The 24,691-nt window shown below is 43.5% G+C and overlaps 1 protein-coding gene across 1 annotated transcript in view; it reads right to left on the bottom strand.

Annotated features, from left to right (window-relative positions):
• CCDC85C (coiled-coil domain containing 85C) overlaps window positions 1-24,691 on the bottom strand; it is a 186,084-nt gene that overhangs the window by 1,380 nt on the left and 160,013 nt on the right. Inside the window, exons 5-6 of the mRNA XM_070752612.1 lie at window positions 18,184-18,282; window positions 9,598-9,696 (exon numbers count right to left, since the gene is read on the bottom strand). Coding sequence (XP_070608713.1) covers window positions 9,598-9,696; window positions 18,184-18,282 — 198 coding nt within the window. The remainder of the gene's footprint in view (window positions 1-9,597; window positions 9,697-18,183; window positions 18,283-24,691) is intronic.

Genomic DNA, 24,691 nt, shown 5'->3' with positions numbered 1-24,691 from the left:
CTGGTATAATCCTTCCCTTCAGTTTAACAACAGCATTTTCTCATGGTAATGATATTTATAATTAGTTTCAAATTCTTCCCTGATCTAACACTTTAATTTTGAGTCCTCATCTTGGTAAAGTGTCCTAGCATTACATGTGTCTCAGTAAATCCAGGATTAAATTAAGCAAATTTGGCCTGGCGCAACATCAGGAAATGAATCTAAGCTGAATATAGTGTTAGGACAGCTGCTGGCAAAATTACGAAGACAATGTTCAGCATCAATTATTTATACCAAAAATTGGTGGCAAAACATTAAATGCATCTGAGATTTAGTTCTCTTGCGTTATAAATCCCTGAATGGTTAAAAGACAGAAGAGAAGCTTTAGGATCAATTCCAGAGATTTGTGGTGGTGGTTTGAAAAACCTGTGTATCAATTCTTCCCCAGGAGAAAGTTTTGATTCTGGCTAGGAAAAAGTTGATCATTTGGGAGGCTACATTATTATTAAGTATCCTGACCAGACAAAAGCTTCCAACTACATTTTTAATTATTATGCAGAGTACTATTGTCAAGGTCCTTCAAGTTGGAAAACTCAAGGTCGCAAATGCCTATATAAATGCCATTGTGGGGAACTGGGAAGCAATCAAGCACCGAGGTTGACGCTTCAGCAACCATCTAAAATAGATGCAGGGCAAATTTGACATTCTGAGCAATCATCCAGCCCAGGGGAAGGCAAAGTTGGCTCATATGGACTTCAACTCCCAGAATTCCTGAGCTAGAATGATTGGCTCAGGAATTCTGGGAGTTGAAGTCCCCATGTCATAGAACTTTGCATACTCCTGATCCAGTCCAACAATGTGTTGCAAATCTTGATTCCTCAAGCCCCTTAACTTTTCTTGATTCCTTGAAAAGCGGTAAAGTGGTAAAAGCCTTAACTAAGCTTCATCTGCAACGGCGTGTGCCACTGCAACAACCAGCAACTGCCTGTTCCATTAGGAAGTGTTCCACTCTCGGCACCATGCTTTCATGCCTCTGGATCCCATTGCTATCTAAAACTCCCAACCAGACAACCTTTCTGGGATGCATAAACTTGGAGACTGTTCTTGGGCTACATTGGCCATGCCCTGAACTGCCACAGAGAAGACTTCCCTATTTAACACTACTAGTGTATGCAAGCAACTGCATATTCCAGGGCTTCACCTGCTGAAGCCCGTAAACGTTTGCAAACTTGAAAGTAAAATAGCTCACAATCCAACTCTGAGTATGAGTTCAACCTGAAACAGAGCAAGTACAGCATCATCAAAAGCTTTGGAAGTCCTCATAGAAGCTAGTACAGTGGTACCTCTACCTAAGAACGCCTCTACTTACGAACTTTTCTAGATAAGAACCAGGTGTTCAAGATTTTTTTGTCTCTTCTCAAGGACCATTTTCCACTTACAAACCTGAGCCTCCAAAACTGTAACCGAAAAGGGCGAGGAGAAGCCTCTGTGGGGCCTCTAGGAATCTCCTGGGAGGAAATGCCTTAAAAGGCAGGGAGAAGCCTCTGTGGGGCCTCTAGGAATCTCCTGGGAGGAAATGCCATAAAAGGTGGGAAGAAGCCTCTGTGGGGCCTCTCTAGGAATCTCCTGGGAGGAAACAGGGCCGGAAAAGGCAGGGAGAAGCCTCCGTGGGGCCTCTCTAGGAATCTCCTGGAAGGAAACAGGGCCTCCACCCTCCCTGTGGTTTCCCCAATCGCACATATTATTTGATTTTACATTGATTTCTATGGGAAAAATTGCTTCTTCTTACAAACGTTTGTACTTAAGAACCTGGTCACAGAACAAATTAAGTTCATAAGTAGAGGTACCATTGTAGTTAGGAAAGCATTTCCATGGTATACATGCATAATCTTTTTGTGCTCCTTGAAATCTAACATTTGGATTATGTTATTTGGGGTTTTGTACAGATATCCTTATAAACCAGCAATTGGCCCTGAAACATAGGTTGGGAGCCATGTGATTCAAAGCTCACATATGGGAATTTTAAACATCCCCAGGTTCTAGAAGCATCTGGCTAGACAATGTTCCTATGCTAAGTAAACCCATTCCAAAGGACAACAATAAACAAGGAAATGTCAGCAGCATTCCTGCCAAATAGTTTGTCTTTACAATTTTCAAATACCATACTTGTTTTAAAGAAGTTGAACAAAGGAAACTTGTTAAGGTGTGGCACATTCCATCCATTTGACTTTTGAGTTTTAGTGGTGGTGTAAATAAAGTATTCCGCAGTTCTTCATATCCTTGAGGGGATTAAATACAGTACTTGCAAGAGCTAATAATGTGCACTGCTCTTGAAAAGTGCTTTGCTTTAATGGACGGCTCTCAAAGAGCTTTTTGGCGACTGTATACACACTGCTCAAAAAAAAAAAGAATACTTAAACAACAGAATATAACTCCATGTAAATCAAAATTCTCTGAAATCAAACTGTTCACTTAGGAAGCAGCACTGATTGACAATCAATTTCACATGCTGTTGTGTAAATGGAATAGTTGTGCATTTGAAATATTCAATGAGAATATTTCATTCATTCAGATCTAGGATGTGTTATTTGAGTGCTCCCTTTATTTTTTGAGGAGTATATTTTGCTCTGTAAAGCAAAGAATAAGCATTTTTTTTACACAACACATGTGAAGAAAAGCAGAGTTTTGTGTTTTTGCTCCTGGTTCTGTGCCATGACACTCACATTCCACAAAGTTACAGTACTCACATCCTACAAGTGTTAGTCATTTCCCTATCAACAATGTCTTGTTTTCTTTAATTCCAGTAGGGCAGGATGGGGTCTCAAGTATAATAGTTTGTATGGGTGGTCATCAGCATTGTGTGCTTGCGCCATTTGAATTTTCTGAAAAGCACACCCATGATTTAGTAGTTGATGGGAATGGGTAAAATCTAAATAACTTACATTAAATTTTACCCAGACTTCGTCAGGGTTGGACACCATGAGCTTTATTTCCAAATCAAGAGGCACAGAACTGAGCAGATTGCTACAATCCTATGCACTTCAGCTAGGAACAAGATACAGATATAGATAGATAGATAGATAGATAGATAGATAGATAGATAGATAGATAGATAGATAGATAGATAGATAGATAGATAGATAGATAGATAGATAGATGATAGATGATAGATAGATAGATAGATAGATAGATAGATAGATAGATAGATAGATAGATAGATAGATAGATAGATAGATAGATAGATAGATATTGCAACTAGGCCTGAAATTGTATATGTGTGTGTGTGTGTGTGTGTGTGTGTGTGTGTGTATATATATATATATATATTTTGCAACTAGGCCTGAAATTGTACCCAACACTTTAAGACACACCCCTTTGCCCCCTTTTTAACAGAAAAGTGACCACTTTTATACAGTAGTCCCTCGCTATACCGCGCTTCACCTACTGCGGCTTCACTTCATCGTGGGTTTCTGAGGAAGTCGATCGGCAGATTTAAACAGCCCGCCGAACTCGATCGGCAGGTTTTTAAAATATATATATATATATCTAAAATTGTAAATACTGTATTTAAATACTGTATCTAAAATAAATACTGTATGGGAAGGGTTTATAAACACTTAAAACAATGAAAACTTACCAAACAATTACAATATAAATACTTAAATAAGTACTATCAGTGGATAAATTCCCCATTGCGGATTTCATCTATCGCGGCCAGGTCTGGAACGTAACACCAGCGATAGGTGAGGGACTACTGTATTGCACAAGCAATTTGATATGTTTGATTTTGGAGCATTAAGGATTTATTTGGATTACAGTGCCAAATTTTTAGCCTGTAAGTACCGCTTGGTATACAATCACAATAGGGACCAGAAAAGGTATTGTTACCAGTAAGTGGCACAGTCATTAGGCTGCCATGGTTGTAAGTGTGAAGACTGATTATAAGTTGCTTTTTTTTTAGCGCCATTGTAACTGGCTGAGGAATTCTGAGAATTGAAGTCCACACCTCATAAAGTTGCCAAGGTTGGAGATGTCTCTTACAGCAGTGTTTCCCAACCTTGGCAACTTGAAGAGATCTGGACTTCAATTCCCAGAATTCCCCAGCCAGCATTTGCTGGCTGGGGAATTCTGGGAGCTGAAGTCCAGATCTCTTCAAGTTGCCAAGGTTGGGAAACACTGGCTTACAGCATCCACACACCCTTATCTACTCTGGATGGAAACACTGAGTTATGCACTCTTTCTGTAAAAGTGTCCATCCTGTGCATGTCTTCTTTATAGACAGTCTAAAATAAGAAACACACACACACACACTGCAGTTTAGGTTCATCTAGACATCCTTCTTCCTCTGGTTCCAAAATGGACTATTTATTATTTGCAGAGCCTTCATCGTAGGGGCCCCTCCTCTGTTGCTGAGGAAGGTCAAAGCTAGGAATGGGATACATCATTGCAAAAGAGAAGAAAACCACCTCTGTTCTAATATTCTACGTTGCACAGAAGAGAGGCCACCAAGTCTCCTGTATCCATGGCTGCTCCCATTTTGGCTGTTAAAGACAACATAGAAACATAGAAACATAGAAGTCTGACGGCAGAAAAAGACCTCATGGTCCATCTAGTCTGCCCTTATACTATTTTCTGTATTTTATCTTAGGATGGATATATGTTTATCCCAGGCATGTTTAAATTCAGTTACTGTGGATTTATCTACCACAACTGCTGGAAGTTTGTTCCAAGGATCTACTACTCTTTCAGTAAAATAATATTTTCTCATGTTGCTTTTGATCTTTCCCCCAACTAACTTCAGATTGTGTCCCCTTGTTCTTGTGTTCACTTTCCTATTAAAAACACTTCCCTCCTGGACCTTATTTAACCCTTTAATATATTTAAATGTTTCGATCATGTCCCCCCTTTTCCTTCTGTCCTCCAGACTATACAGATTGAGTTCATTAAGTCTTTCCTGATACGTTTTATGCTTAAGACCTTCCACCATTCTTGTAGCCCGTCTTTGGACCCGTTCAATTTTGTCAATATCTTTTTGTAGGTGAGGTCTCCAGAACTGAACACAGTATTCCAAATGTGGTCTCACCATCATTCTATATAGTGGGATCATAATCTCCCTCTTCCTGCTTGTTATACCTCTAGCTATGCAGCCAAGCATCCTACTTGCTTTCCCTACCGCCTGACTGCACTGTTCACCCATTTTGAGACTGTCAGAAATCACTACCCCTAAATCCTTTTCTTTTGAAGTATTTGCCAACACTGAACTGCCAATACAATACTCAGATTGAGGATTCCTTTTCCCCAAGTGCATTATTTTACATTTGGAAACATTAAACTGCAGTTTCCATTGCTTAGACCATTTATCTAGTAAAGCTAAATCATTTACCATATTACAGACGCCTCCAGGAATATCAACCCTATTGCACACTTTAGAGTCATCGGCAAATAGGCAAACTTTCCCTACCAAACCTTCCCCTATGTCACTCACAAATATATTAAAAAGAATAGGACCCAGAACAGATCCTTGTGGCACACCGCTTGTAACCTGACTCTGCTCAGAATACTCGCCATTAACAATAACTCTCTGATGTCTACGCTTCAGCCAGCTGAAAATCCATTGAACTATCCAGGGATTAAGTCCAATCTTCACTAATTTATCTATCAGCTCTTTATGTGGAACCGTATCAAAGGCTTTGCTGAAGTCCAGGTAGGCAATATCCACGGCACCACCTTCATCCAACACCTTTGTGACATAGTCAAAGAAATCAATGAGATTAGTCTGACATGATTTGCCTAACAACCTTGCTAGGCAACTAAAATTACTAGGCAACTGGACCAGAATATCTCTGAGACCGCCTCCTGCCGCACGAATCCCAGCGACCGATTAGGTCCCACAGAGTGGGCCTTCTCCGGGTCCCGTCAACTAAACAATGTCGGTTGGCGGGCCCCAGGGGAAGAGCCTTCTCTGTGGCGGCCCCGACTCTCTGGAACCAACTCCCCCCAGAGATTAGAACTGCCCCTACTCTCCCTGCCTTCCGTAAACTCCTTAAAATCCACCTTTGCCGTCAGGCATGGGGGAACTGAAACACCTCCCCCGGGCATGTACAATTTATGCATGGTATGTTTGTGTGTGTGTTTGTTAGTATATTGGGGTTCTTTTTAAACTTTTTTAAATATTTAAATTTATTTGGATTTGTTACGATTTGTTGTGTCTTGTTGTGAGCCGCCCCGAGTCCGCAGAGAGGGGCGGCATACAAATCTAAATAATAAATGAATGAATGAATGAATGAATGAATAAATAAATAAATAAATAAGTAAGTAAATAAAATGTGTCTGGCTTCCTGGGCTTTGGCCAGGAATCTCTACCCCCATCATCCTATAAGGACATCAACTTGGTCAGCTTCGATTCTGAGGTGCAGCAATTTCCCAAAGAATGGCCCTTCCTCCTGTCTCAAGGATGGGAGGAAGGTTTTAACAGATTAACCTAATTGGAAGGAACCTTGTACTGTAGATCATCTAGTCCATGGTTTTCCAATCTTGGCAACTTTAAGACTTGTGGACTTCAACTCCCAGAATTCTGGGAATTGAAGTCCACAAGTCTTAAAGTTGCCAAGGTTGGAAACCCCCAATCTAGTCCATCCCCATGCCCAAGCAGGAGACCCTACACTATTTCTGACAAATGGCAGTCCAATGGCTTCTTAAAAATGAAGCTCCCACAACTTCTGAAGGCAAGCTGTTCCATTGGTTGATTGTTCTCACGGTCAGAAAGTTCTTCCTTATTTCTAGGTTGAATCTCTCCTTGATCAGTTTCCATCCATCATTACTAGTCTGGCCTTCAGGTGTCTTGGAAAAAAGCTTGACCCCTTCCCTTCTGTGACAGCCCCTCAAATACTGGAACACCGCTATCATGGTTCCCCTGGTCCTTCTCTTCACTAGACTGGCCATTCCCAGGTGTAGTGCAGGAATGTGGGAAAGTCCAAAGAGATAAGAAGTGGGCCCATTATCTCTTCTCTTCATCTCCTGTTTTACACAGTGAGATGTCTTAATAATAATTAATAATAATAATTTATTAGATTTGTATGCTGCCCCTCTCCAAAGACTCGGGGCGGCTCACAACAACAACAAATACAGTAACGATGATACAAATCCAATTAATAAAAAGTAGAATTAAAACCCCTTAATATTAAAATCAATCAATACGACACAGCCATACCATTCTCAAGTACTATAGTCAGAAGAGAGGGAGGAATTAATCCCACCATGCCTGGCAGCATAGGTGAGTCTTTAACATCTTGCGGAAGACGGGGAGGGTGGGGGCAATTCAAATCTCCAGGGGGAGTTGATTCCAGAGGGCTGGGGCCACAACAGAGAAGGCTCTTCCCCTGGGTCCCGCCAGCCGACATTGTTTAGTTGACGGGACCCGGAAAAGGCCAACTCTGTGGGACCTAATCGGCCACTGGGATTGTGCGGCAGAAGGCGGTCTTGATGTAGACTGGCCTAAACACTCTGCTCCGGCCGATACCATAACTGAGATTTGGGTTGAATGTGGTTGTATGGTCTTTAACACTTGGGTTTTTAGATTAGTTTTATAATTGGACCTTATAATGTTTTTGTACTGTTTTTTATATGTTGTGAGTATTTGGGGAAGGGCGGTCTAGAAGTCCAATTAATAAATAAATAATAATAAATAAGTAGTAAATTACAACAGCCAATTGAAATATCCATCCATACCCACATTCACACCAGCATCACAATGTCTATTGATGCTATCTATCTGGATTCTAGGAAACAAAGCACAGGAAAACTAACAAAACAGCACAGGCAAAACAGTGGATGAATCATGGTAAAAGTACATTTTGAAATCTGTCAGCCAATCTGCTTGGGTGTAAGCCATTTCTTTTACGGAAAGTAACAAAAAGTGGAGATTGTGGCACTCTACTCTCTCAGATATCCTTGGTTATACTCAGTGGTGGGGTTGCTAGCAAGAACGCCTAATTGGGCTCACCTCCGCGGTTCTAGAGGTACCGTGAGTTCAAGCGGAATTATGCTTCTGCACCCGTGAAGGTAGCAAAATTGCTCATGGAGATGCATAATTCCGCTGGAACTCATGGTACCTCCAGAGCCGCAGAAGCAAGCCCAATTAGGCGTTCCAGCTACCAGCCCACCACTGGTTATACTACCCATTTACTGGTACTTTGTGTGATTAGTGTCATGGTCCTGTTTCATAGTTTTTGTTTAGTACCTTAATATGTTTTTTAGGAGACTGAGACAAATGGTTTGGACAGAGTAATACACGAGAGGGCAAAATAACATTGATGTTTCTTCCTCCATGTTTTTAAATTCTCCTGCCTTTTCTTATGCTATTGATTTTTATTCTTTTTCTATGGTACTCTCATCTTTTTATCTTTTTCTGATTATTTATTTATGCTTCCTTACTCTGAAGCTGTTTTCAGTCAGTTTTGGTTGGCAGGGAGAGGTCCAATTCTCAGTCCCTGGTTTTCCATAGAGAAAATTGCTATCTCATTTCCCGTTTAATATCTACCCGAAACTGCTGCGTACGATCATCTATCACCACTGGAGGGGGAGGTCATCAGTATACTAATGATACTCAGTTGTACATTGTTGTTAAGGGATGCTACAACTGCCTTTTTGCAGTGCCTGGAAACTCTTGGGATTTGGATGGGGAGTAGCAGACTAAAACTTAACTCTGGCAAGATGGAGTGGCCTTTGGGTTCAGAGCTCCTTGGTTCTTGAAGAATGACTATTGTTGGCCATGGATAAGGTTGCATCGTCCTAGATAGACCCAGTATGTAATCTGGGATTATTCTGGACCCATAATTCTTGCTTGAGAAACAAACAATCATGGCCAGGAGAACCCTGTACAATTTCAAGTTGTGTGACAGTTAACCCATTTCTGGATCTTCTCACAGTCATGTCCTAGCAACCTCTTGTTTGGACTACTGTAATGCACTCTACATGGGGCTGCTCTTGAAAATTATCTAGAAACTCTTGGTTGATTCAAAATGCAGCATAGTTCTACACAAATCAAGATTTGAACTTATTTCATCTCTTTTGCAGGAGCTGCATTGGTTACTTATCTTCTTCCAAGTGGGTAATCACCTTTAAAGCCCTACATGGCTTGGGGCCCATTTATTGAAGGACTGTCTCTCCCCACTTACCCAGCCCACCAGAGCAGCAAGGCAAGGCATACTGAGGGTCTTGTCTTGTAGAATCAGTAAAGGGGCCTTCTCTGTGATAGCTCCCTTCTTTTAGAATATCATTCCCTCATAGAGAAGATTGCCCCTACCTTGTTACTTTTTTCTAGGTGGCACTAAAGACGTGGTTTTGGCAGATCTTACCTATGAGATCAATTGCAGGCTTCTCTCATCTTTTTAAGTGGGAGAACTTGCACAATTGGTGTCTGACTAAATACTCCCTCTACACACACACTGTATCTAGGACTACATTGTCACTTGCTTTGTAACCTGTTTTTCCTCAGATTGTGAAGACAACAATTAAATAAGTCTGCACAGACAGAACAGATCCTACAAGATATTGAACAACATCACAACTAGAAGTGAACAGCTAACACAAGAAAGACTGTGAAAATGGATTCATTACATTGCACATTTCACGGACAATTGCTTTCTCCTTTTCACTCAGGTCTTCTTCATAGTTTTCTTGTATCTGCCTGTCCAAATTCTCATGGACTTCAAGGACCTATAGACAAGCACAATGGAGATGAAATTATAAAATATGTCACATCGTGATTCATTACAGCCAAAACAGAACAAAATCTCACAACACACACACATAGAGAGAAAGAGACAGAAAAGAAGAGTAGGGATAAAGATTGAAAAAATTAGAATTACCTAATCTAAGAAAAGATTTATCTAATATTTTTATCCAAAAGATTAGATAAAATATGATCAAAGTCTTTCATCCACATGCCATGTAAATCTAAACTTAAGTTAGTGCTCGACAAGGTAGGAGATCCAGGAAAGTATGCAACTGATATTTAACATTAGATAAACATGTACACATCAAGCATATTTTACTGAGTTCTACTGATATAGTTAAGACATTATGTCCATCCCAACACTGAAAAAAACAATACAACACACAAGATTTCAAGATGCGTTAATAATAAATTAGGTAGACCAGTGATATAACTCAGTTTCTATATTGCTCCTGCTGAAAATTATTTCAATGAATACAGTTCTTTTATCAGTGAACAAAGATTTGGAAAATACTAAGAGTGGGGCTCACTCATGGTAAACCCAGGAGAGCTGCCGTCAGTCAGTACACCATAGCCTTCTTCAGCTGGGCAACTCATTTGTATTGGGATCAGAACATCTATAATTTTCAGCTAGCTTTAAGACATTAAAAAAGAAGGTTGGAAAAGGCCAATGTAAATAGTTCTAAGCTTGGGAGAAAAAAGAAGTTTTCAATGTTTTCATGCACAAATCATATTCTCACTTCTTTTAATCACTCCTTATACTCTTCGACTGGCTTAGATACTAACTATGCTTCCACAAAGGAAAGGAGAGAGATAATGTTCATCAATTTCCCCTGAAGTCTGATTATTCCTTAAGCTCTTATAGTAATAAGATGCAAAGGGGGTTGCATGAGAAGGATGCTGATGAAAGCGAAGCTGCCAACTGCTTGTTCTTGCCAGCAGAAACAAAGCTGGGTGCTACATTAAAGAAATCAACATTTTTCTGCAATCTTTGTTATACCAATCCTATTGCTGTATTATAAACCCATTTACTAGGTTTTTTAAAAAAATTAATTGTTATTGAAGAATTTTAACAAATTAGTAAAAAAATATACAAATTTGAGAAAAAGAGAAAAGAGTGAAGAAAAATTGTGTAAAGAAGAGAAAAAGGAAAAAGTCTACGGAGAGGGGTGGCATACAAATCTAATAAATAATAATAATAATAATAATAATAAAATAATAATAATAAAATAATAAAAAAGTATCTTCTGATCTTTATAGCAGTTACAAATACATTTTTCATCTATTTTCCATCTGTAGAGTGGTGACATTCATTCTCATTCTCCGTACTGAAGGAGTGGGTCCAGCAGTGACGTGGGTTGCTCCTGTCCAATCCGATGGGACTGAGCCTAGTATTAAAAAAGCCTGCTGGATCCGCCCCTTCCCCAGAATTCGCTCAGTCCCCGCATCCAGCGGGTCGCGTGAACGCTCGTTCCTCTCAAAACACCTTCCCTTCGATCCTTTCTCTCTAAAACAGTAAGATTATTTTATTACTAAAGCTTGCCGGCAGTGAAATCTACTCAGCCGTATCGGGCTTCGAGTTTGGGGGAGAAGTGGGCGGCGCAGCCATTCGCGGCTTTTTTTCCCTCCGTGCTGTCGCTACGGCCGGCCTGGAATTTTATCTTATTCCTCTCGGCCTGGAGGTCCTGCTGGGCAAGCCATTGTTTATATAAGGATTAAAGGGCTATTTACCTCCTGCGGTGTGGGACTCGTTTGTCTCCCGGACTTAGTTCCCTCCGATTGCAAAAAAACGGAGCGGTTTTTTTGGCGCGAAGGCCCTCGCGCCCAGTAACTTCGCACTTTCGGTTTGCCCTGCTTGGTCATCCATCAGTGCTTCCAGTCCGCCACTTGACCCTGGAGTAGCTGTGAGTTTCCTCAGGTCCATTCTCCATGGAAGTGGCCTCCAACCAGTGTGCCTTGGTTTACTTAAGTTAAGTTTAGTGAGGCCTGCCATGCTGCATTTAGGGACACGAACTCTTGGTTCCGTCCGGATTGCCCCTAAGTCGCAGCCGCTCCTGGGCCTAGGAGCAGGGTCACCTCTCCTCTTGGGAAAGCTATTAAATTCTTCTCCCCCCTATTTTCTTTGGCTCAAGCCTTGTCTTCTGTAATTTGTTCAGACTATGGCTTCTTTTCCCAAGAGAGGCACTACCAAAGGTCCCAGAGAGGTTAGGCCTACTGGTGATGAATCTACTAATATCCCCCAGGCCTCTTCCTCCTCTTCTTCAGGAGCCCATTCCTTGGCCAAGTCCACCAGGGCTGAGAAGAGAAGGGACCTAGCCCTGCAAAAAATACATGATAAATCAGCCAAACGTTTAAAGGTGCAGTCCCAGCCATGAATCCAACCCCCCCGGAGGCCTCTAACCTGCCTCTCTCTGGGGTTCCTGTGCTATCCCTGGATGAGCCAAACCTAAATCCACCCCAACCTAATCTATGGGGCTTAGGTCCAGAGGAGCCAGATATTACTGAAGATTCCTCCCAGCCAGAACCTTTTCAGGCCTTCAGGGATCCTTCTAACTTTCCGGCTGATACTTCTTCCTTGCCTCCGGAGTTTCAGTCTATCTTGTCTGTTTTGACTAAAACCATTGATGCTAAACTCTCGGCCATCAATGTTCCTTCTCTGTCTCATCCCCCTCCACGCTCCTCCCGTCCCGTGAGTTCTTCTCCTTCCTACAGAGCCCCAGTCATGGAGGACTCAGATTCTTCTCAGGAAGAGAATGAGGACGTGGAAGCAGAAGAGGATGATGACCCCTTTCAGCGTCTGTCGGAAGATGAGGAATCTCAAATTAAGATTCCAGCCCCAGCTGCCATCTTTCCATCTCAACTCTTCAAATCTCTCCTTCTCAAAGCAAGAGTATCCACGGGGCTAGCCGGGCAAGAAAAGCAGGCTACTCCTTCCACAGATCCTCCAGAGGAAAATCTTCCTTATTTCATGGGAGAACAGGAAGACAATGAGGTAATTCCTATGCCCAAATTGTTTAAGGACGCCTTGCTCAAACAGTGGGACCATCCAACCTCTGGCTTCACTCCCACTTCCAAGGACAGGAAGCTCTACAAGCTCTCTCCCTCTTATGAGGAGCTCCTAGCCTGTCCCAGGCCAGATGAACCGGTGAAGACTCTCCATTCGGCTGCTGCCATGCCTGGCGAAGCAGAGGAGGTCCTCCGTCCAGAAGACAAGCGTCTTGAGCAAATGCTCAAGAGAGGTTTCTTCGCAGACTCATGGGCCATTAAAAGTGCTGCAGCAGCATCTTTCTTCTCCAGAGCTATGCTCTTGTGGCTTCGTCAGCTCCAACAACATCTACCTCCAGATGATCTATGAGGCCAACAAGATTTCAACAAAATCTTCGCAGCTGCCCAATACATAGCGGATGCTACTCTCCAATCTTCCAGATTTGCAGCCAGGTCAGTAGCGGCCTCCACAACGGCCAGAAGACTTCTATGGCTCCGCCCTTGGCAGGCGGGAGTAAGGCAGAAGTGGCAGTTAGCCATGGGTCCTCTGAAACGCAATCTCCTCTTCGGAGACCTTCTGGACCCTCTCCTCACAGAGACCACGGACAAGAAAAAGGTCTTAGGACCTACCACCAAGAAGGCCCCTAAACCGCAGTCCTTTCGGCGCACAGGTCGTCAACAGGATCAGGGTTTCGCCTTTCAAAGGAATCCAGGTCAGTATTCCCCTCGGTTTCGATCCCAATCTAGAAACACCAGGGGCAGAGGTTCCCGCTACCAGAGAGGATCCTCCTCTGCCAGGGCTTCCAAAAAACCCAGATGGTGAGTCTTCCTCTTTTCCCATAGGCGGTCGCCTGGCCTGGTTTTCCACCTCCTGGCACCGTTCTTGTAAGGACCCCTGGGTCATTGATACTGTGGAAAGGGGTCTCCGTTTAGAGTTTATTTCTCCTCCCCCTAAGCGTTTTATTTCTTGTCCCTCTCCCAGCTCCTCTCCATCTCGTATCCGAATGGAGGAAGCTATTTCCCACTTGTTGGCTATTAAAGCTATCCAACCGGTCCCCTCTCTCCAGAGAGGCTTGGGCTTCTACTCCATCCTCTTCATGGTCCCTAAGACCTCTGGAGGCTGGAGAGCCATCTTAGACCTAAAGAATTTGAACCAATTCATTAAATATAGGAAATTTAAAATGCATTCCTTATCTTCCATCTTAGCTGCCCTGCATCCTGGGGATTTTATGGTCTCCCTGGACCTTACGGAAGCTTACCTCCACATCCCCATTGCCAAAGGCCATAGAAAATTTCTACATTTTGCCTTCCAGGGCAGGCATTTTCAGTATAGGGCTATGCCATTTGGGCTCTCCTCGGCTCCCAGAGTCTTTACCAAGCTCTTGGGATCCCTGGCGGCACATATCCGGGCCACGCCCATTCATATTTTATGTTATTTAGATGACATTTTAATTCATGGAAATTCTAAAAATGGAGTGGCTGCAGATCTCTCTTCCACCATGTCGGTCCTACAGAACCATGGTTTCTCCATAAATTTCAAAAAGAGCCACCTTAAGCCATCTACTTCCATTCTACATCTGGGAACTATCATTAATTATGAGATATCCCAGGTTTTCCTCTCTTCTGAGAGAAAACACAGCATGTTGGATCTTATTTCTCGTATTCTATCCCAACAATCTGCCTCCATTGTCACCCTATCTTCCCTACTGGGAAAGATGGTGTCGTGTATTGGCATTGTCCCCTGGGCTCGTCTTCACGCCAGGGAACTACAGTGGCTTCTGTTACCATTCCAGAGATCGGGGCACAGCAACTCGACTCGTCGCATCGCCATTCCACCGGCAGTTCGCAGATCCCTCAAGTGGTGGACTTCTCCAGCCCTAGACAAGGGATCTCTCTTCAGGTGCCCAGACCAGTTTGTTGTCACCACAGATGCCAGCCTATCGGGCTGGGGAGCCCATGCCCAGGGTCTAATAGCCCAGGGCACGTGGTCACCAGAGGAAGCCTCCAGGCCCATCAATTGGCTAGAATTAAGAGCTGTGTCCCTAGCTCTAAAACAGTTCAAACCTCACATCTCCAACCAGCATGTTCTGATTCTTACCGACAACATAGCCACAAAAAGCCACATTTGCAGACAGGGAGGCACAAGATCCAAGGCCCTCATGAAGGAGGCCCTAAAGTTAGGCCTTTGGGCGGAGAAACATCTCCAGTCGCTTCTAGCCGATCACATCTCGGGGAGCCTCAACGTCCAAGCGGACTGGCTCTCGCGAGCGACCATAGATCCAGGAGAGTGGAATCTCCATCAGGCACTGTTCCACCAAATCTGCCTCACTTTCGGCCATCCAGTGCTGGATCTGTTTGCGACCGAAGCCAATGCCCAGCTCCCTCGCTTCATCTCCAGGTTTCCATCCCCAGGAGCAGAGGCAATCAATGCTCTCAGGATCCCTTGGCCTCCAGGTCTTCTGTATGCCTTCCCTCCAATTCCAATTCTCCCAGACGTGGTCCACAAGATCATCCTAGAGAGGGCTCGAGTAATCCTGATCGCCCCCCACTGGCCTCGCCGGCCCTGGTTCGCGGACCTCCAACAGCTGTCCGTCCAGGACCCCTGGCGACTCCCCGTTTCGGAGGATATGTTGCGGCAGGGGGCCTCCTTTCATCCAGACCCGGAGTGGTTCCACCTCACCGCCTGGCTATTATCCGGAGAGACCTAGACCTGCGAGGGTACGACCCGGACACAGTGGAAATCATCCTGAAGTCTAGAAGAGGGTCTACCAACCGGATATATGACCATACCTGGTCCAAATTCCATCAGTGGTGCTCGCAGGAGGGTTTATCTCCCCTGTGTCTTCCCATTCACAGGATAATCTCCTTCCTCATGAAAGGTTTCCACCAAGGCCTCTCTACCAGCACCATCCGTCGCCACCTGGCACCTATCTCTTCTGTCTTGGCGGGGCCTCACAGGCAGCCTCTCCGCTCCCTGCCGGAAATCCAAGAATTTCTCAGAGGAGTGGCCAACCTCAGGCCTTCTAAGGTCCACAGATATCCTTCCTGGGACTTGCCATGGGTTCTCCATTCCCTTACTCAGGCACCCTATGAACCCCTGAAATCTGCGTCCCTCAGGTACCTATCCTTTAAGGTAGCATTCCTGGTGGCGATTACATCCGCCCGACGCATATCTGAGTTGGCAGCTCTCTCTATCAGACAGGACCTCTGTCAGTTCCATCAGGACAAGGTGGTTCTGCGACTGGACCCCACCTTTCTACCCAAGGTCAGTTCCATGTTCCACACATCCCAGGATATTGTCTTACCTTCTTTCTGTCTCCAACGGGAGCATCCCCTGGCAATTAGATGGCACACTCTGGATCTCACTAGAGCACTAAAAATTTATATTCAATGCACAGGACCCATTCGGAGGTCTGAGGCACTCTTCGTGGCCTATCATCCCAGATCCATGGGATCCAAAGTGTCCTCATCAGTAATAGGCCGTTGGATCAGAGGGACCATCTCTAAGGCCTATGAGACAGCCTCCCTCTCCATTCCAAAGAATATTACAGCGCACTCCACCAGAAGTGCTGCCACATCTGCCGCTTGGGCGACTCAAGCCCCGTTGGAAGAAGTCTGCAAAGCAGCCACCTGGGCCTCGCCAAATTCCTTCATAAGGCACTACAAAATCGATTCTTACACCTCAGCGGACGCTGCCTTCGGCAGAAGGGTACTCCAATCCGTTATCTCTCACGATAGCAATCTAATCCCACCCTAGGGACCTATCTATTGGGTATGTCCCACGTGACTGCTGGACCCACTCCTTCAGTACGGAGAATAGGCGTTGATTGCTTACCTGAACGCCTCTTCTCGTACGGTGAGTGGGTACAGCAGTCACTTCCCTCCCTTTTATGTGGTCTTCTATGTCTTCTATTCCTACCTTTCTTCTAACACATGAGAGTTGAACATTATTGAGCCTTCACATCTGAGCCTAATCTACGGATTCGCGAATTCTGGGGAAGGGGCGGATCCAGCAGGCTTTTTTAATACTAGGCTCAGTCCCATCGGATTGGACAGGAGCAACCCACGTGACTGCTGTACCCACTCACCGTACGAGAAGAGGCGTTCAGGTAAGCAATCAACGCCTATTTTGTCATATTTATCCTTTCAAATCATCAAATTCATAAATCACCAGTTCATCTTTTCCATTTTCAGGGGGGGAAAATCACAAAGGGTTCCCATTCAAACATTTTTAGGATTACAAGGAGCAATTTCTACAAATTCTGTCATTTTCTCTAACCATTTCCCTCTTGTAGGTATTTCCAAATCTTTCCGTCTTTGTGCATATTTCTGCATATTGTTCATAATTTTTCTCATGTCGTGTACCAACAATACATCATTTTGTAAAAGTTCTCCTTTAAGTTATAACATAAAGTTATGCCCACACACACAAAATATATAACTGAAATTCTTGGACCATTTTATCACGTACTCTTTAAATTGTTTAAAGTGCAATAAATTTTGATTCAAATCCACTTAACGATGTGTGTAAATATACTTTCCAAAATTGCATGCCATTTTTTCCCCTGATATAACCACATGTTGATTGCTTAGAATTAGACTAGTACTGTATTTCCTTTTTCCTGCTTATTTTTAAATCCTCAATTAAAAAACTGGGTCATTTGCTTACTTAGCTTAACCTACTTTAGAAACCGTATAACTCACAAGCTTAACTGACATTACAATCATTGTTTGGATGTCTTAAACTAATTCAATCTATTGCTTTCCTTTTTTTTAATGGGAAGGATACAAGGAAAACAAGAGGGATTTGCTAACAAATAAAACTATATCTGACATGAAAAGGAAATAATTAATTATTGATCCTAGTGGATGCAGACTGTGCTGTTAACACATTTGGCCTCTATATGTCTGCCTTATACTCAATTGTGTGGACAATCAAAGCTCAGAAATGACACACTGGCAACCAATTACTGACTGCCCAAGCAAATTGAGATGAGTTGATTAATAGTTGCTGGTTATCCAATCTGAGAAAGACTGCCATGCATTGTTACCAGCTCAAACGTCTTTCTTCACATCTCATGTATTAGAAATACAAAGCTCTGCAATAGCAGTTTTGCTTCTTTTGCTGGCAAATCCTATTGCACAGTGTTGCCATTATTTATAATATGAATGACAGCAGATTTTGGGGGGGAAACTTTTAAGAAATGGATTACTGTTTGATTTCCCCATTCTACATTTCAATAGTTTCTTCCATTCTGATGTCCTTCAGGTTCCAACAATCTAGAGCAGTGTTTCCCAACCTTGACAACTTGAAGATATTTGGACTTCAACTCCCAGAATTCCCCAGCCAGCGAATGCTGGCTGGGGAATTCTGGGAGTTGAAGTCGAGATATTTTCAAGTTGCCAAGGTTGGGAAACACTGATCTAGAGGACATTAAGTGGCAAAAGTTGGCAAAGGGTATCAGTGACTTATATAAACGTACCTTCATAGCATGTACCACTGCTTCGGGTTTCTGGCTTAGAGGAATATATCCAACTTGAGGAGTAGCAGCAGCAAAATCAGGTGTCATGCGAAAGGGACCCTGTCAAAATATCAATAAAGGTAAATCCTTATAATATATAGCTTTGTAATCACTACTTAAAATTCTTCCGTAGTCACACATCGTTAACAAATCAAGAAAATCAGTGTAGTTTGTTGCTGTTTTGGATAAAACTCCTGAAAATAGCCAAGAAAATAAGCAAATGGATCATCAAACAAGTCAACACAAAGTTCGGACTCAAGGCACAAGTGATTAGGATCAACTATTATTTATTTCAGTCACATTGTATAAGATCCAGCTCTGACCACCACCATTAGCCACCATTTCACATTTTTTTGCTGTTTTGGCCTAAAGTGATATTTCCATTGTAATTGATTCCCATGATTGCTAATGCTATGGTTTCAAATGCTGGCTTGTTCTGGAATGTAAAAGTACTGTTCCCCAAGTTTTGTGTAATGAACTGCGGCTTCTTGAAATCAAAAGATTCAAGTCTTTTCATAAGCACAAACAAGAGATGAATGGTGTTTCTGAATTACTCCAAAATGCGATGTGATGCTAAGCCCAGAGTCTTATTAGTTTACATGTCCAAGTGCCTTTTGGTTTCCCTAAAGCCAGCAAATTGAGTTTCTGTTTTGAGGTTATCACTAACTTAAATCTAAAAATCTATAAAAAAGGACAACACAGAACATAGTAAAAGCTTTTAAAACTAAAAATAGTCATTTACTTCTTGTAAAATCCAAAAGCAGGGCAATATTTTAACAGTTATTCACCAATTAAGGTGAATGGTGTGGTGAATTACAAAGTTTCCAATTTGTTATAAAAAAAATTCTTTGACATGTATGGGAACAAAAACGACAACTCATTAAAGAGCAGTGGAACAACCTTAGAAACAGTCACAGCCAGTGAAGGGCTACTGAAATTTTTACTACCACACTGTGGGCGTGGCTTATGCAGGATGCCCTGCATTTTTGTTCAACATCTTTCAGTGCAAATTGGGTGCCCTGGGGTGGAGCTCCATTTTCGCTACCCCACTGTATTCCCCCTGTCCAGGCAGTAGCCTACCCCTGGTTTCAAATATCTTTGCTCCCGGGAGGGCGCAGATGCACGCAGAGATATCCGGGTGGGTGGGCGGAGCCTTCCACTACCACCGCTAACAGTTCACTCGATCCAGGGCAAATCGATAGCAACCCACCACTGTATTGATGGTGCTTCAAGTACAACTGCAATGGTTTTAAGTGTTTCTTAACCTTGGCAACTTTAAAATGCCTGGACTTCCCCAGCATGGGAAATCCTAAAGTTGACATGGTTGACAACTGATTTAGAGAATCCCTTCATAAACATCTCAATTTGGAACAAAATATTGTGACTCAATGACAGCAAAGGAAAGCTATATATATCACTACCATTGTTTAAGCGTTTAAAAGTATTGTAGTGGCATAAACTACAGTGGTACCTCTACATACAAACCCCTCTACTTATAAACTTTTCTAGATAATAACCGGGTGTTCAAGCTTTTTTTGCCTCTTCTCAAGAACCATTTCCCACTTACAAACCTGAGCCTCTGAAACTGTAACCGCAAAAGGCAGGGAGAAGCCTCTGTGGGGCCTCTCTAGGAATGAGCTGGGGTGGCGCAGCAGGTAGAGTGCTGTACTGCAGGCCACTGAAGCTGACTGTAGATCTGTATGTCAGCGGTCCAAATCTCATCACCGGCTCAAGGTTGACTCAGCCTTCTATTCTTCCGAGGTGGGTAAAATGAGGACCCAGATTGCGGGGGCAATATGCTGGCTCTGTTAAAAAGTGGTATTGCTAACATGTTGTAAGCCGCCCTGAGTCTAAGGAGAAGGGTGGCATAATAATCAAATAAATATATAAATATATATATAAATCTCCTGGGAAGAAACAGGGCCGGAAAAGGCAGAGAGAAGCCTCCGTGGGGCCTCTCAAGGAATGTCCTGGGAGGAAACAAGGCCAGAAAAGGCAGGGAGAAGCCTCCGTGGGGCCTCTCTAGGAATCTCCTGGGAGGAAACAGGGCCTCCACCCTCCCTGTGGTTTCCCCAATTGCACACATTATTTGCTTTTACATTGATTCCTGTGGGAAAAATGTGCTTCTTCTTACAAACTTTTATATTTATTTATTTATTTATTTATATTTGTATGCCGCCCCTCTCCGCAGACTTGGGGCGGCTCACAACAAAGTGAAAAACAATTTATAACAAATCTAAATTTCTACTAAAAACATTTTAAAACCCCCATTTTCTAAACACACATACATACACACATACCATTCATAAATTGTATATGCCCGGGGGAGATGTCTCAGTTCCCCCATGCCTGACAACACAGGTGGGTCTTAAGGAGCTTACGAAAGGCAAGGAGAGTAGGGGCAGTTCTAATCTCCGGAGGGAGTTGGTTCCAGAGGGTCGGGGCCGCCACAGAGAAGGCTCTTCCCCTGGGGCCCACCAACCGACATTGTTTAGTTGACGGGACCTGGAGAAGGCCCACTCTGTGGGACCTAATCGGTCGCTGGGATTCGTGCGGCAGCAGGCAGTCTCGGAGATATTCTGGTCCAGTGCCATGAAGGACTTTAAAGATCATAACCAACACTTTGAATTGTGACCGGAAGTTGATCGGCAACCAATGCAGACTGCGGAGTGTTGGTGAAACATGGGCATACCTAGGTAGGCCCATGACTGCTCTCGCAGCTGCATTCTGCACGATCTGAAGTTTCCGAACACTTTTCAAAGGTAGCCCCATGTAGAGAGCATTACAGTAGTCGAACCTCGAGGTGATGAGGGCATGAGTGACTGTGAGCAGTGAGTCCCGGTCCAGATAGGGTCGCAACTGGTGCACCAGGCGAACCTGGGCAAACGCCCCCCTCGCCACAGCTGAAAGATGGTTCTCTAATGTGAGCTGTGGATCGAGGAGGACGCCCAAGTTGCGGACCCTCTCCGAGGGGGTCAATAATTCCCTCCCCCCCCCAGGGTAATGGAAGGACAGATGGAATTGTCCTTGGGAGGCAAAACCCACAGCCACTCCGTCTTATCCGGGTTGAGTTTGAGTCTGTTGGCACCCATCCAGGCCCCAACAGCCTCCAGACACCGGCACATCACTTCCACTGCTTCGTTGACTGGACATGGGGTGGAGATGTAAAGCTGGGTATCATCAGCGTACTGATGATACCTCACCCCATGCCCTTGGATGATCTCACCCAGCGGTTTCATGTAGATATTGAATAGCAGGGGGGAGAGGACCGACCGACTTAAGAACCTGGTCACGGAACAAATTAAGTTCTTAAGTAGAGGTGCCCCTGTATTACTGGATGCAAGAAATTATAGAGCAGTGTTTCTCAACTTTACTAACTTTAAGATATTTGGCTTCAATACTCAGAATACCCATGCTGCAGAGGTGGGTTCCTACTGATGTGGTCTGGTGTGCCACTCTGATTGTGGCGCGCTGGTGGCGCAATTTGGGCGCGATGGCTCCGGTGCTGTCTTTGCCGGTTGGTACACTCCGCCATCTTTTTTTCTAATTTTTGGCAATTTGTTTGGTCTCTGAGCACGCACAGAAGAAAAATCATCCCTCCCTCCTTCCTTCCTTCCTTTTTTCTTTTAGAAATCAAACTATAATTCTGTGTAAGACTATCAGGAAATGTCTAATCATTTAGAGTGTACATTTATTGTACAACTCCAACTGATATTTACCCTTTGTCCTTCCTGCTACTCTTTTCCCCTTCTCCATCAGTTTCTATGGAAACAAACAGCAATATAATGCATAAATGCATCTACTGATATCACATGAAGAATCAGTCTGAATGGTGGCATGGGAAATGTATACTATGTGATAGAAATTTGACAGGATCAGTCACCTGTTAAAATCAGCACATACACTTTAGTTTCTGAAACTCTATTTTCCAAAAATACTCTGCCAGCCATTGTTCTGCCCCGCCTTCTACAATACAGTGTTCCCTTGACTTTCGCGGGTTCGACATTCGTGAAAAGTCTACACCACGTTTTTTAAAAACATATTAATTAAAAAATACTTCGCGGGGTTTTTTCTACACCACGTCATACGTCATCGCCAAATTATTGTTAATAAATAATTATGTTAATAAATATCAGGATCATTAAGTATCTTCTTCAATGGTGAGTACCAGTAATAATGGTGAGTAATAATCTAAAGGTTGTTAAGGGAATGGGAAATCATAATTTAAGGGTTTAAACTGTTAGGGGATGTCCTGCGATACTGTTCATAGCCCAAAATAGTGTAATTACTTCCACATCTCTACTTCGTGGAAATTTGACTTTCATGGGCGGTCTTGGAACGCATCGCCCGCAAAAGTTAAGGGAACACTGTATTAAACATTCATTAATAGAAAAATGCAGAATGAGACTTAAATGTTAAAATTTTACTCCCCAAAAGATGCTCTAGTCTAGGGCACTACACACCAGAACAACTAGACACAAGAACAGGCTTTTTCCTGAATGCCATCAGTCTGCTTAACAACTAATTCCTACAACACTGTCAAAATAATTTACTAAGACTGTATTACTATTATTCTTGTCTTCCTTACTAGTATCTGTCTCTTCCCACTTATTACTATAACCATGTTGCTTGTATGCAGTGAAGGGCTACGAAAAGTTTTACTACCACACTGTGGGTGTGGCTTGTGCAGGACGCCCTGCATTTTCTTTCAACATCTTTCAGTGCAAATTGGGTGCTCTGGGGTGGAGCTCCATTTTCGCTACCCCACTGTGTTCCCCCCTATCCGTGCAGTAACCCACCCTGCTTGTATCTTTCAATTACCATATTGTTTTTATTTGTTTCCTAGTACAATTTGTTACCTTGATTAGCACTGTGTTGCATCTTATTATTCTTGATGAATATATTTTATTCTCCTTGTATATATACACTGAGAGCATATACACCAAAGACAATTTCCTTGTTTGTCCAATCACACTTGACCAATAAAGAATTCTATTCTATTCTATTCTCATTACCTTGTCCCAGTATGTTGTTTAAACCAGTATTTCCCAACCAGTGTGCCACGAGACATGGTCAGGTGTGCTGTGAGTTGCTGGTCTTGCAACTTTTTGCTGAGAGTGCGAAGAGCAAAGAGTTGTGAGACCGGAAGCTGAGCTTTCTTCTTTGCACCTTCCAAGTTTTCCGGCAGCTGCAGCGCCCCGCCTGGCTGGAGCTTCCCTGGCGGCAGCAGCAGGTGAGCTTTGGGGCCCGGCGGGAGGGCAGTGGCAGTGGGAGGGCGGCGGCAGCGGCAGCAGGCAGTAGCCACTGGGCGGTAGCAGGGTGGTTGGCTGCGAGCCAGAACTCCAGGACAGAGGCACCGACGGTGGCGGCTGGACATGTTGCTGTATGCCGTACATGCTGGCATTGCGTGGCTGGCACTTGCCTGCTGGCTGGGCCGGCGGAGGCTCCAGCCCCACGCCCATGCCCAGCGCAACACCAGCATGTACGGTGTCTAGCAACACATCCAGCTGCCGCCGTCGGTGCCTCCGTTCCAGAGCTCCGCCTCACAGCTGACCACCCTGCTGCCACCCCACAGCTACTGCCCAATGCCGCTGCTGCGGCGTGGTGTACGAGAAAGAGAGAGAGAAAGAAAGAGAGAGAGAGATAGCAAGAGAGAGAAAGAGATAGCAAGAGAGGGGGAGAGAGAAAGAGAGAGATAGCAAGAAAGAGAGAGAGAGAAAGAGAGGGGGAGAGAGGGGGAAGAGAGAAAGCGAGAGAAAGACAGCAAAAGAGAGAGAGAGAGAGAAAGCAAAAGAGAGAAATAGGGGGGAAGGAGGGTGAGGGAAAGACATAGAGGGAGGGAAGGAGGGAGAAAGAGAGCAAAAAAGAGAGGAAGGAAGGGAGAAACAAAGAGGGATGGAGAGAGAGAGGGAAAGAAAGAAGAAGGAAGGAAGAGAGAAAAAGAGGGACAGAGAGAGAAATAGAGCGAAAGGGAAGAAGAGAGAGATATTTTTTGTCCAAACTTTTTTTGCCCCCCCCCCGGCCCGCTCAATGCTCCCCAGGATTTTGTAAATGTGAATAATGTGCCGCGGCTCAAAAAAGTTTGGGAAACACTGGTTTAAACTTTGCAATGTAGCCACTAACACTTAAATTCCTAGGCAATTCTACTATTCAGGCACTAACTACAGTTAACCATGCTTAGATTTTGAGTTAATCAAAGCTGACTAAAGACTGCATAACCATCTCCTAAGACCTCTTCAATTTATCTATTGTATTTTTAATAATAGTTTTACTGTATTTTTTGTTGTTTAATTAATCGGTATTTAATGTGCTGTTATCATCTTGTGGAAATTTTCCACTTATGAAAGGTAGAACACAATTTAACAAATAAAATAAGTAAAAAAAAACAATATGATTACTCCATGCTTTAAAGTTTAGGACCTCAGATTTGAAATAATTTGAGTTCTAAGGGTTTGGTACTATAGATGAA

The sequence above is a fragment of the Erythrolamprus reginae genome, chromosome 1, assembly GCF_031021105.1.
Source record: "Erythrolamprus reginae isolate rEryReg1 chromosome 1, rEryReg1.hap1, whole genome shotgun sequence".
In the NCBI taxonomy this organism is placed as follows: domain Eukaryota; kingdom Metazoa; phylum Chordata; class Lepidosauria; order Squamata; family Dipsadidae; genus Erythrolamprus; species Erythrolamprus reginae.
Note: the sequence above shows the minus strand (reverse complement) of the source record. Positions and strands in the feature narration are given on the sequence as shown.